The 14,159-nt window shown below is 35.8% G+C and overlaps 1 protein-coding gene across 3 annotated transcripts; it reads right to left on the reverse strand.

Moving 5' to 3' along the window:
- Nucleotides 1–4,594: 4,594 nt before the first annotated feature.
- Nucleotides 4,595–12,402, reverse strand: GAL (galanin and GMAP prepropeptide). 3 transcript variants are annotated; one of them, XM_080593382.1, is made up of 9 exons: nt 12,227–12,402; nt 11,987–12,097; nt 11,598–11,892; nt 11,355–11,435; nt 10,618–10,672; nt 9,519–9,590; nt 9,008–9,094; nt 5,768–5,845; nt 4,595–4,874 (listed from the first exon to the last, which is right to left on the reverse strand). In XM_080593382.1, the coding sequence occupies exons 4-9, from the start codon at nt 11,433–11,435 to the stop codon at nt 4,822–4,824; spliced, it is 426 nt and encodes a 141-aa protein (XP_080449508.1). In that variant the 5' UTR covers nt 11,598–11,892; nt 11,987–12,097; nt 12,227–12,402; the 3' UTR covers nt 4,595–4,821. The 3 variants fall into 3 exon arrangements, with proteins under 3 accessions (XP_080449508.1, XP_080449510.1, XP_080449509.1); XM_080593384.1 differs by lacking the exon at nt 9,519–9,590 and having other exon boundaries at nt 12,227–12,373; XM_080593383.1 differs by having other exon boundaries at nt 11,598–12,402.
- Nucleotides 12,403–14,159: the final 1,757 nt, after the last annotated feature.

Here is a 14,159-nt window from a genome sequence, read left to right on the forward strand (position 1 = left end):
TTTCAGTGTTTATCAGTGATAAATACTCAATGTATATGTGGGAAAATATAACAAAGGCAAAAAGAAAAAAAAAACAAACAAACAAAAGAAATGATAACTTTTTATCCTTATTTGAGTTATAATGTATTTTATAATTTCCTCTCAGACAGGCATTCGATATGAGACTCGTGTCTCCTAGCACTCAGAAAGGCTGTATGATTTATATGTACTTAATCAGTGGAAAATCTGTAGAGATCAATTCAACTAGGAATACCACAGGTGGTGAAAAATACATGAGTTGAATCTCAACTGCTCTGAAAATTAACTAGTTTGGAATACTGCGGTGCTTTACAAGCAAGGAGATAAAATAATTCTCATCTGTAACTCAATCCTGGCTTTTTAAAGCTCAGTCGGTAAGGTCTGCAAGCTGAGTCCTGCACACAGTGACAAATGACCTCTGCTCTGAGATATTAAACATTGAGCCCTAAGTATCGCATCTGAGCAACTGACATTTGTATACCCAGTTACTGAGTCTGAGTAGTCGATCGACCTGTGAGTTGCAGTTCTCTATGTTTGGTCCAATTACGCATTATCCATACCCAGTCCATACTCAGTCCTTGCAAAATTAAGTATCAGCATTATTATTTCTTTTTATGTAAAAATAAATGATAGGACACAAAATAGGGACAGTAAAAGAGTTGTAATTTTTTTATGAACTTCATTAATGGGTAAAAGTTTATTTGTTCTGTTAATAAAACTTAGTTCTAAGCTTTCTTTTAAACATTATGTCTGCTTTAGAAATCTCCTGAGGTAATTTATATCCTCAATAAATTGCAAACTGTTTCCTGGCATCCATTTCTAACTTGTTTCTTTTTTGTCTCATGTACTCTGAAATCATATAAGAATAGTTTTGTAGCTTTTCCTGTGAGTTATTAATGTGTTACTTCATGTACTGTCTCATACCGTTATCTCCTTGTCTTGTTCGAAAGGCAAATGAGGAGCTAAGAAATTGTTAGAATCCTTTGTGAACTAACTCACGCTGAGGTTCTCCATTACCTTAGGAAGTTAGTGCACTAGTCGTATGAAAAACGGCAGTAGTTTATTTTCAACTATTACAACACTAAACTTGAGAGCAGAGTTACGTCAATCCCAGTATGAAGCTTCCTCCAACTTCGTCAGTATTCTGAGTCCCCATCTAATTTTTGTATGCTAATTTTGCAGTCTGACCTTTGCATTAGTAGACAGGTGGGAAAATGCATGTATCCTGTCAGCTGCTTAATGGCTTCCTAATCTGAATAGGCTGTTCTGTGTCAGCTGTGCCATCCGGAAATACCCTCTTCTACACCAAAGTGCTTTGCATTTAAACAAATGTCACTGGGACTATCTGACAGGTGCAGTACTATATTAAACTACACCTTTTGGGTTAACTGTAGTAATCCTTTCTGTATAACTGTTAGCCCCCCAAAAATGTCGAATTTCTAGGTTTCTTTTGTAAACTAACATCAGATGCTGTGCGGATGAAGAATCTCTGCTTAATTAACCCCTGAATCATGGGTCAGGCTCTAAGGGTTGTATAATAGGTCTGTGCACACACATGTCAATAATGTGTTCCAAGAACCAATTCAGGTAGACTTTTTGAGCTGGAGGTTTCATTTGGACAAATAGCTTTTGAAGCATTTTTCTTCAGAATGTAGCTGTTTCCTTCGCGAACCTATGGCCTCCACAATGTCCTCTGCCTGCCAGTACCACAATTTCACTATGAGGTGTATAGGAAAGGACTTCTTTTTTCGGGGTGGGGTTTATAAAACGTTGTCTGATCATTTAATTAGGTAATTTTAATTCCTGGATTACAAGACGGAATGAATTCACTAGGTACCTTTACCATGACTCTATCATTTCTCACCCTACTAGTCTCTTTAGCTAAAGTGTCACAGCCTATTTAGTCTCTCTCTTTATAAAAATTGCTCCCTGCTGCTGAGCATATTCATGATATTTCTCTCTAGCTTTTCTGTTTCTACAGTACCGTTTGTTTTTTGCAATGAAGTGACCAGAAATGCAACTGGTGTCAAAGTTGGGAACAGTGGTAAAATGATGTTTTCTGGGTTGTTTTGTCTACTTTCATCGTGATTCCTAACATTCCATTTGCCTTTCTGACTGCTGCTGAAGTTTAAAATGATATTTTACAGGACCATGTACAATGAGTCTAAGCTATTTTGCTGGAGATAATTTAGACCGTTATTATGCGTATGTAAAATTAGAGTTGTTTCTCTGTGTATATTCCTTTGCTTGCATCAGCATTTAATTTCATCTTCCTTTTTATTGTCCAGTAATTCAGCATGATGCAAGCCTTCTCTTCATTTTCAGTATTAAATTTGTATGCCAAATAATTTCATAGCATTGGCAAACATTACAGCAAAGTTTTACTCATTTTCTAGACTTTGGCTTTTGACTTTGTGCAGACGTGGTTGATCTAATCCTGTGTACACAGAAGTGAGATATGATATATGGAAATGAGCAAATAAATGAAATGTAGACAAAATGGTTAGGATTTTTATTTTCTTCTGAAGCCTGTGGAATCTTTTTGCTTTTGCTCTGATGAAACTAATGGCTTTCAAATGTTTAAAGGCCATTTTTTTATCAGGTGTTTGTTTGAGCAGCAGATTTATGGAGATGTCTTTCTAACTATTTGCACAATTTAGTTCTGAGATGTGGAGGTATAAGACACGCTTTAAATAAAATAAGAACATTAATGAAATAAGACTTACTGAAACTGACCACAAAGAATGACTGTTATTTTTTTTTTTGACCCTTTGTATTTGCAAAGGTTATGGTGTTATGGAGAGCAAAGAAACATTAAAATTTTACCTCTCTCTGTATTTTGGAATATTATTACCAATAGGTGTTTGAATGTGGTAATATTTAAGTAAAAGTATGTTGATTGCTTTAGGCAATTAAATGATTTATTTATTTATTTTTTAATAATAGATGTATATAACAATTCAGTGTAATGAGTAAGAATTTGTGGGCCTCCCTGCTTAGACACTTCTGGAAATCTTCCAAGGAACTCGATCCAATGAGATTTTTTCAGTTTTTCAAATAATCTCAAATTTCAGAATTTCAAATGAACATTCCAACAAGGCCATTCCAATTTTAATGAGCTTGGCAGTACGCTAATTTAAGTAATATCTTCTAATTTTAAACTCATTTCTTTTGCTATTTCAAAATAAAAGAATTTTTAATGCATAAATTACGTTCTTTTTAATTGATGATAGGTTCGGCTGCTTTTCCACATAAAGATGGATTGTTGCCTTTGCTGCAAATAACTAGTGGTTCTTGGCATTTCAGAACCAAAGTCCATGGAAGTCAATGGAAAGAATTCTTCTTGATTTTAGTGAGTTACGGTTCAGGTTTCTGACTGGAAATGTGGGTATTACTAGTGAAAATGAGTTTGAAATTACTGGATGATGTTAATGTACAGAAGTTACATTTCACTAAGTTTTTTTTTTTTATGTTTTGGAAACCCATAAATTTTAGAAATAATGTAGAACTAGAGGCAATTTCAATGTACACTTTTTGTTACCCTTTCAAAAAAAAAAAGCAAAAAAAAAAAAAAAGCAGTAAAGCAGTATCTGAAAGACTCGCCCAGAAGCCTACTGAATCTGATGGGAAAAAAAAAAAAAGTATGCTTTGGGAACTGTACATCAGACATTAGATCAGAGGCTGAGTGACTACCATAAGAACAGTACAGATGGGTTGAGAAGGTGAGAGAGCCTTGTGGTTTCAAATTAGCCACTAATGGCTTGGCATCTAGAATGTATTCTGCTACGATAAAAGTGAAAAACAGATTATGCAATAATTCTGTAAAGTTTCTGTCTGTGCACTCTAGAAAATGATGTTTTGAGAGGACAGTATTTCCTTGTGCTAAGCAGAGTGTCAAAGTCATCTGAATGTGAAGAACCCTTATAAGATTCTTTATACTCTAAAACATTTCTTAATTTCTGCTATGACATTCATCCTTCATTGGACTAGCATACTGGTCTTGCTACATCAAAACTCCTAAGAAGGAGTCAAGCATGTCTTGAAGCTCTTTGCTGAACTCAAACTAAAACACCTCCTGAAATATTTTTTAATCTTGGAGTAGACAGTAGAGTCTCTTCATAAAAGAATACAGATCCAGTATTCTTGATGGCATAGGAATAAGAAGCCTGTACATACAGTTTGTGTAAACCCATTACCTGTGCAGAGCAGTTACATTTGTAAAAGTAAGCGTCAGTCCATGGGCTGATGTATTACAGGTGAATAATATGAAATACCAGATGAACATTCATGTCTATGAACATATGAAGAGTAAGAATGTTTACCATGAAGTGTCGAAGTATAAATAGGTCTATGAGACTTTATAATGGCTACAGTATGAAGCTGAAATTCTTCTCCTGTGTCTCAGTTAGCTAAAAAGCTCAATACGTAGCATTTGTTGTCTTTTTTTTTTTACAGTATTTTTTATGATTATAGGTGTAGCATAATCCTACAATTTAACCTGGGGCTTATAGCTGATATATGGTTTGCTGTTTTATGTTTAGTTTTAAAATGCTCTTTAAAGGGAAATGAAACAACGTAGTTGCTGTTTATTTTTATTTTATCATTTACCTACAGAAAAATTTCACCAAGGCAAAATTTTACACCATAACATTACAGGAGAGAAAAGAAAATCCAAGAGGCAAAACGTCATTTACCATTTTTCAGATTAATGCAAACAATACTTCTCATCTTCTGGTCTTTTGGATCTTTTGTTTAGAATTCAATCTGAATTTACACTACAACAAAATAAAAATGTATTCTTCTTCAAGACTGGTTTGTTTCCTCTGGTGAAGGTAGATTGTCAAGTGCTCCCACCTCTTCAAAAAAGAAAAAAAAAAAAGAACATGAAGTATGTGTATTAATCTTGGAAAATAAATCATAAAATCCAATTTCAGCAGTATACATTTTTATATTTTTCTTCTAGCTGCAAGACTGTAAGATGCAAATCCTTGAACTTTTGATGATTTAAATTATAAACATTTTTTCTTCTAAATGTTAAGAACCTCTTCCTGATATAATATCACTTTTTTCCTTTTTTTTTTTTTTAAGAAACTGCAGGGATAGAGTGACAGAGTCACAATTTTGTAATTTTGTGGCTCCACATAGTTTTACTGGCAGCATTTTGAGCTGTTTGCTAGCATCCAATTTTATGATGTGACTTTATTGTAGAATACATGCATAAAGGGAGATGTTTTTCTTTTATTGGTAAGAAGCGTTTCTGAATTTCAACCAACTGCTCTTGGTTGCAAACTCAGGCTTTACTTAATTTGTTATCAAATTGTGTTTTGTTTTTTTGTTTGTTTGTTTGTTTTTATAACTCCCATGTAATCAGAATGTGTTTAGTTTGCTTTCAGCTATTCTATATGCCTTGTCCATAACATTTTGGTAGCAACAGTTATTTTTGTCACAGTACCCAGAGTAATCAAATAGTATTAGGACCCTGTTGTGCTGGATATTCATTGACCTGCAGTTTGACAGGACAGCCTTTGCTCTTAAAGTCAGGCATATTCCTAAATGCATTAAAGTGGAATTGACAGCTCATCTCCTTCCACCCTTACTCCCAGAAATGCTGTCCAAAGGCAAATCTGTAGCAGGCTTGTACACGCATGACTGGTCCTATCTCAGTAAATTTCAAACCAGAAAGGCCAACAGAAGCAGGATCTTCAGTGATTCTGATAGGTATAGTCAGATTTAAAAAGTGTTCACTAACCTTTAAGATGCAAGTAAGTCAAAAATTCAATTACTGTGCGCACAATGTTTTCGTCAGCCAGTGGTCTTCCAAGATTTCCTAGAAAACAAGTTGATTGTTACTTAATGTTAACATGGTGTAAAGATCTATCCATTTTATGTTGTGGCTAAGTTTATAAGTACCCTGAAAAAGTTATCTGGAAAAAAATAAAATAAAAAAACCTTGAATGGAAAGCCTTATTTTGTGGAAAAGCAAAGCAACTTTGAGGTAAAAAGCTACAATTCTCAGAATCAAAAATTGTCCAATTTTTTATGCCACTGCTGTATAGGAGCTACTTTGACACCTTAATTGTCATGATCCTTAAGACCATACGAGTACAATTGCAGAAGAGAGATATCCTCTGTTCTCTTTTGTGTCTGCTAGCCTGAGAAGGAAGGGAAAGGTAAATTTAGCAAATTCATCAGCTTTACCAAACAGATAAAAGTTCTTTATGTAGTCTGACTTTGTTCCCATTAGGCTGCTCATGTGTTAGAGAAGTGATGTGTAGTCACAGGAACTAGGCCTAAGGCTCAGAAATGTGTGCTTTTGCATATATATCAAGTGCAATATACTCCCCTTTAATCTTGTGCCTTTTGATACTTCTTAAATGGCCCAAATTATCAAGCTCCCTGGAAGCTCATTATTATACTCAGGGAAAATGAGTAATACTTTTGCTGTGTCTATAAATAAAATAAAATGGAGACAGCTTGCTTTTTATCAACAAGGTGGAAGCTTGTTCGATACTGGAGAACAAACAGCAGGTAATTTTGGTGAGGATTTTAGTTCTGTGGATGTAAAAGAGATGGCTACCAGAATCTGACTCACAGTCCATTATTACACTGGTGAAAATACCGTCTCTTGATGTTATCACAGAGGACATGTTTCATCTCAGAATATAGTCTGAAAGACTGACTTTGCAGCACATAACTGTTGTGGGAGTTCTGTGACAGAAGAGATGATGCAGGTCTGTAGTGATGCACGGATCAGACTGAGCTGTGTATCCCAAATTAAAAATATTTAAGAGGAATCGTAAGGGATATAAAGGTTTCTGGTATACAGAGAGTCAGCATTCATGAATTGGTGTGGAAGTTCGTGTCTAGATGTCTTATCTTCTAGTCTTTGAACGGACACAAACATGCTAATTCATATATTAATAATATTAGTGTTTTCATTTGAAGTTTCTTAATTTAATTTTTATTCTGATCTCATTTGTTACGGATTTTTGTTATGATTAATATCATTACACTTGTAGTTAATTGATCCATATTTTATTCATAATATGATAATTATTGCATAAATATTTTTTAGGTATTTGAGAATATTATACACACATATTCCTATAAGTATATGGGTCCTTAATTCAGTATAGCCAATTACTTTTGGACTCCAGCAGCGAAAGAGTTATGCTCTTGAAATTTAAAAATTTTCCTGATTATGTTCACAGGTTATTTTATTTTATTTTGATCTTGTGTAATGCAACTAACATAGCTTACAAGTTCTAGGTTATCTTGAGAGCTAGTGAATTTTGCAGTGTTCCTTCAAGGAAACAGAGCGGTTCTTTGCAATGAATTCTTCTACAGGAACACTGTAAGAAGTAGATCACTGTTTTAAGGCACTTTTGTAAAGGTCATTTCAACTTCGTTTACAATAGGAGCTCTACTTCCTTAACCAATTTTATATTAATATCTCCTTTGGATAGGAATTCCATCAGAAATTTCAGCTTCAAAGGAAACTTTTGATGAGAGAATAGCATCTAAAATGAGTTTCATAGTAGAAGCAGTTGTTTAATATATATGTCCTATTCAGACTAGTTTGGTTGGTTTTACTTTTAAATGTGGATATGCAGCAGTACCAGCAGAAGAGTTCCATAATTCCTAAAGATCATACTTTTGTAAAAGAGCTGGCACTTTATCTGCAAATGGCAATGTGTTGCCGTGTGAGTTGTACTGTTAGATTACAAATGCTGTCTTCCTCTCACTTTGTTTATGACTAGCAAAATACTACCTTAATACCTATGTTTGAGGAAATAGTTTTAGTTTTGTTGTTATATGACTACATACCAGAACCAAAACAGCACTTATTCTGAAAATGCAAAAACTCATGTATATGTTAATGCGACTCTTCTATTTACAGAGTAATTATTTCCATGAAATTATAATGAAGCACATTTCCATTATGTATGAACTTATTTACTGTTAGGTACACTAGTGTTGTGTTGGGTGGATTTAAAATAAACTGTATGATCTCTGGGGCTGAGACTTTATCTTCCTCCATTTGTGGGGTGATGAATGTAACAGTACACAAGTAAGTACCATTTTCTGTGATTGGAGTGAGAAACGTTGCTTTTTGACAGTCTAAAGATGAGATTCATTCTATCTCATTTTAGATGCCTGCTGCAGATTTAGTTTCTCATCAGGTGAAAGAAACAGGTTTTTCTAGAAATTCCTAGATCTTATCCTTGAAATAGGTGTCATCTTCTCTTCATTGGTCAGAAAGAGGGTTGAGGCATGTGTTTTAGAGGACCAGATTTGGATGATGAGTCTAGACAACCTAACAGAAATCCAGGCTGCATCCTATTGATTCCCATTTGCTAAATTCTCATACACGAAACCTCAAAAAAATACGTTGACTTGACTTAGTTTTTGGACCACGTTCCCAATCTTTCAAAGAAAATAATCAAGGTTGTTCAAATATAGGAAATATTGTGATACATGGAGAGTTTTTTGTTTGAACTGGTGAAGAATCTTCTAACATAAATAGCACCATACAGTGCTGATGTCTGGTTTCAACTCTGTAATATCAGAATAAAAATTTATATATATTTATGCATATTTATATATTTTTTTATATAACCTATATATATATATAGGTTTCCCTACTGAAAAAAAATCTTTATGCTTTCGCTTATTTGCTGAAGAAAGGGAACTCTTGAGTATCTGAAATACTGATTTGAATATACAGAAATTAAAATAGGATTAAAGTATAATAAATAATATTACTTTTAAGTAAATATGATTATGGTACTTGTCCTGAGGCATCAAGTTGTTTAAGTGTGAAAGGCCAAAATCTAAATTTTATTCCTTACATGTCTTTAGTGGGATTTTTGGTAGAGTGCAAGAGTAACCTTGTATCTAGGTAGTAAGTTAACTCAATGACAGTAAGTAATTACTACATAAAAAACTAAAGTCAAATCAACAATACTGGCATTCAGAATTTCATTACCTGCTTTTATATCCTCATCAGGCTGTATTTCACGTTTACCAGTGAAACCATGTTTGTCATTAAAAGATCTGTGGTTATCTACTGCATCTGACAAATAAATTAAAAATCAGAGGAGTTAATTGGCTTGAAAACAACCTTTGTCATGTTGCTTGCCTTTCATGGATTCAAAGAAAAGACACAACGAACACTTTTGATGGATACATATACAAAACAACAACAAAACAATTAATGTGTCACTAAATAAAATAGCCTTTCTTCTGAATTTGTGCTTATGATTTATATCATTTAACCAGTCCTGTACTACCATACCAAGTCCTGTACTACATACTTGTCAAAGTTATTATTGAATTAAGTGGAAGTTGTAAATAAAATGCAAGATTGTACATTCATATGTAATTTGGAAGGTTGTTTTTGCTACCATTTTTCCAGTTGTTAGAAAGTGCTGCCAATGAGTTTGCTTAAGAATAAACTGCAGATAGTTTTTGAAGATTATTCATGTAAACTATCTTACATGCCCCTGGTGCATCTTCTCTCCCCCTTGCCATGGGCATTTCCTTTATCAGTAAAAGCTGATCAATACGACCTGCAACAAAGGATGACTCCTATTACCCAGTCTTAGATAAATGACACTTGAAAAGCACATTTCGATTCTAGACAATTTGTTCAGATCTGCTTTGGGACATAAATTTACAAAACTAAAAAGGCTAGTGGTCCATAAATGGGGAGTCACAGTAAATATCTGTAGTATTTGTCATGTATCTGAGACTGACAGTAAACAAACATCAGTAATGAGACATACTACATAAAGAAAAAATGATGGACAGATATGAGACAGCTTAGCACTTTATTTCCATTTCCCTTAAAATCTATGTGTATTGAGTCATATATATATACACACACACATATATAATCTACCATTTTTCTTTAATCTAATGATTCTTCATCTTTGTAAACCAATATGTGTTCCTGTATTTTAAACACCATGAACATTAAATATTTTTCACATGGTGAACTATTTGTCAATACTTCACATTTTTATGTCATTTTAATTTACATTTTTTTCATTCCTTTTTTAAAATAGTAGTATCATAAAGCCCAGTAGTAAAGGCATTTTCAAATAGATTTTAAGTGAAATCTGAAATGAGTGGTGCCAGAATTTCACATTTTGTCAGTCTTCTTTTGACATCATAACATTTCCGTGCATAAAAAAAAAAAGACAAACACAGCAAAAAAAAAGAGAGCAAAAAGAGAAGGAAGAAGACAACCACAGACACACACATACTCCCTAAAAAAAGAAAAAGGTGTGTGGGGGGGGAGAGGCCACATAAAAGCTATTTGCAATATGGAAATTCCAGGTCAGTAGCACAAGAAGTGACCAAATGTGTACCTGGATATAAAGTCTCACAGCATGATTATTCTTTAGAGAAGAACATTTATTGTCTAAGGCAACTCAGTTCTATAATAGGCATGTAATAAATAACTAAACAAGTATCCAGTTTTTGCAGGTTTAATGTAGTCATCAGAAAAGTGAGTAGCATACTACAGTAAACTGTTTTTACAAGAAAAAAAGATGAATTTTGAAATAATGCAAGAAAGAGTGCTTGACTTACGTGGCCCAAGTAGGTAACCAGCACTGTTCAAAGTCCAGCCCCTTTTTTCTTTTGCCTTGAAGAAAAAAGGCAAGTAGGTTAGTGCATGAACTACACAGTACTTTCTGAAGGCAAGAAGCAAGCAGCACCCAAATGGATTTTCTCTTAATAGAAGTGGTCTTCTGAAGGTTTGAAATAAGAAAAAAAAAAGTTAAAAAAAAAAAAGAATAATATATAATAATGTCAAAGCAAATACTGTTGTTGCACTTCTGCCCCCTTCCCATCTAGTCAGTAGATTTGCTGTTAGCATCCACGTACAGCAAAAAACTTCACACCATATGAATGAAACTGCAAATCACACTTTGGAAGGAGCAATTTTGACTTTATACTCCAAGTTTATATTATTAAATTAGATAATCATCTTAGCAGACAGCAATATTTCCATTTAATTGTTTGGATTTACATGAGAGCTTTACAAGGTGCACACTACCTTTTCTGAGTCAGACGGGGATATCCACTGAATTTCGCTCTGTCAACTAGACCTTCTTTTTTCTTTTAGTTACATGGGAGATATAATTCAAAAGCCTAGTATTCCAAATTAAAAGCCCATTTACTGCCCAAAATATTCGAGCCCTGCATCTTGTCTTACCCCTACACCTAAATACAGGGTAAATAACTGCTGGGATTTCTGTCATTTGTCAGCTGAGGCACGGATGCTGCCCAATGGAAAGGACCCAGAGTGGGAAATAAGTACTTACAGATAAAACCAGTCCAAATGTTTCTGACAGGGCGGCGCAGAGGATGAAAGACAGAAAGAGGAAACTAGCGCACCTCTGCATCTGTAAGGAAACCGTACCGGGGTGAGTGCTCCGAGTTACCCACCCCAGCTGCTGGTGGGAGCAGAGCCGAGCATCCTTTGGGAGGGACAGGATGGTTGCAAAGAGTCTGGCACCCCAAATCCCCCTGGGGGGGAAAAGGGCGAGGGGTGGGAAGGGCAGTACCTTGAGCCGGGGCGCGACGGCCTCTTGCTCGCAGCGCTTCACTGGGTGCTGGCGGGCAACGACGGAGTGGACGTGGTGGTCCGGGGGGGCCCTCAGTGCATGGCCCCAGAAAGCTGGCACGGCTCTGAGGGCACGGCACGGCACGGCAAGGCTCTGCACACCCGTCCCCACGTCCCCTCCGCTCTTTATGGGCTGCGGAGCCGCCGCAGTGGAGGGCCACTCTCTTGGGAGGGGAGGCAAGAGCCGCCCACCGCCCCCCTCCGCCTCCCCTGGGTCATTTTACCTCGCCAAACCACTGCATTAGGAAGGGTAAAAAATGATAGCAATTCAATTAGAGGCATTTGGAAGCACGACGCGGGCTGCAGGGAGATAACGGTCCCGGCAATTACCTCTGATTACGACAGCCTTGGGTAGGCTGGGGAGCTGGGAGAGGAGCTCTGCTCTGGGCAGCCTGGCCTCCCCCCGCTGCAGCTTCGCAAGGCCTCGGGTGCTGGTGGGGACTAAGGAAATATAACAAAATACAGCTCACTTGTCAGAAAGGCTCAGAGCTAAAAACAAAAGTCTACATGGGATGCCCGCTAACAAGATTCACGGTGCTTGGGCATTGCATTTAGGAATGCCATGCTCACCTTTTCCACTTGCTCTCCCTCGAGCTCCCTGCAGTCCCTTAAAATCCCTTTGACTCATATGCCCTTTTCTCTAGCATCACAGCGAAATGAGCTTGAAGACAAACTCCGTTATTGTGCTGCCCCGCAGCTTCCAAGTGCTCAGAGACGCAGGAGTCCTTTAGAAACCTCCCTTGTTTGTTTGTTCGTTGCCTAGGCTGTAAGCCAGCAATGTTTTGATTCTGAAATATCTTTCTTTTTGTTTTGTTTTGTTTTCCTTAAGGTCTTATGTGAAAGGGTAGAAATGAAGCTCTCACCAATTATTAGACTAACCCTAACGTGTTAATTACAAGCAGTAAATTTTCACCAGTTTGCTTAGCTTAGCTGTGGTTACAGCCAGCATGGGGACGTGCAAAATTGAATTACAAGGCACGGGATCCAGTATTGGTTCCCTTTATTCCCTGCTGAACCGTACTTTTTCTGCAGCAGATGAACTTAGTACAAGTCCCCCAAATCCCTCTTTTAGTATGAAAAACATATAACAGGTGTTGCATAGAGTAAATAATACTTCCAGCTCCTTTTTCTGAAGCTGCTTAAGATGCTTTGCAAACTTTTATACAGTGTGTGTGTGAACATGGATGTGGAGTAAAAGCAGCTACTGGACAGTGCAATATTCCTCCCTTTCACTGGTTTTGAAGCAAATAGTAGTTTTATTTCAAGTAGCAAGTTTGTAAGCCAGGCTAGAAGTGTAAACCGTGTCTTGTAGTTCTGTTTTCCACTTTCTTTTGTCAGGAGCCTTAGGGCTGTAATAATCTAGCTACATCACTGAATTTAAGATTTATATCTGCTTGAATAAAGTTTATTTTATATGATCCTTAAATGCTAATGTACTTAAATGGGAAGCAAGCAGCTTGCTTTGATATTTTGCATCATTCTTGATGATGTTCTGTCAGGCACTGCATTACCTTTGCCATTCTGACTAGACAGAACTGGAAAACAGCAAGGTAATTTTTGCAAAGTGTGGTTCTGTACCTTATGAAAGATGCATTTCTGGATGAAATTTCGTAGCTTTCAGCTGTTAAATCCCCTGCAGTCTTCTTTGAAACTTGAAGCTTCACTGTGACAGAAAATGTTGTTGTTCTTTTTGTGTGTGTGTGTGTGTTATTTGAGCATAATCACAGAAATTATATCAAGTGAGGTCAAAAATTGCATTCAAGCAGTATTATAAAAATGTATTCATTCTGTTTTCATTGACTTCAATTTATTCTTAAAGTTCCTGTAAAAAGTATTTAAAACAATGTATTTTAACCTGTATATTTTATTCCAATTTTGCACCACAATTCTTGCATTTTCTTGTCAAATTAAAGGGGAAAATTACCACTTCATCTTCATTGGAGTCAGATAAAAAAAGGAAGCGTCTTTGTGTACTAAAATGGTTAATCCATCATTTGTCCATCATACTTTTTGTGTAAATCTATCTTTAGGTTAGTGTCAATTAAATAATTTTATCAGTCATTTCTACAATTGATGATCTCGTTCTCTCCATTTTCCTTATCAAGAATGCTATTTTTTTTTTCTTCCTTAGGAATTTTAACATCACTGCTCAGAGAGAAGAATTAGAATTTAGTCTGAAGTCTGCCTTTTCCAGCTTAGCTTGAAAAATGGCTATGTGCTTAACTACATAGCTTATTTTCCTGTTGAGGTGGCTCTTCAACATGCTAATTCTTCCATTGATTTATTTGTTTTTTGTTTAATTGGAAAACACTTAATGTATTTTGCAGTAGCTGTTAGATTATGCCCAGTTCTTACCAGAAGGCCACCATCAAGATCACAATGAAATTCACCTAAAATTTACTGAAGTCAATTGAACAATAAGCATTGATTATAAAACTCTTTCTAATATGTCTAAATCAATACTTGAGAGACACTTGAGAGACTGGAACACCGTTGGCTGTCT

Source organism: Anser brachyrhynchus (assembly GCF_964034855.1).
Source record: "Anser brachyrhynchus genome assembly, chromosome: 5".
NCBI lineage: Eukaryota > Metazoa > Chordata > Aves > Anseriformes > Anatidae > Anser > Anser brachyrhynchus.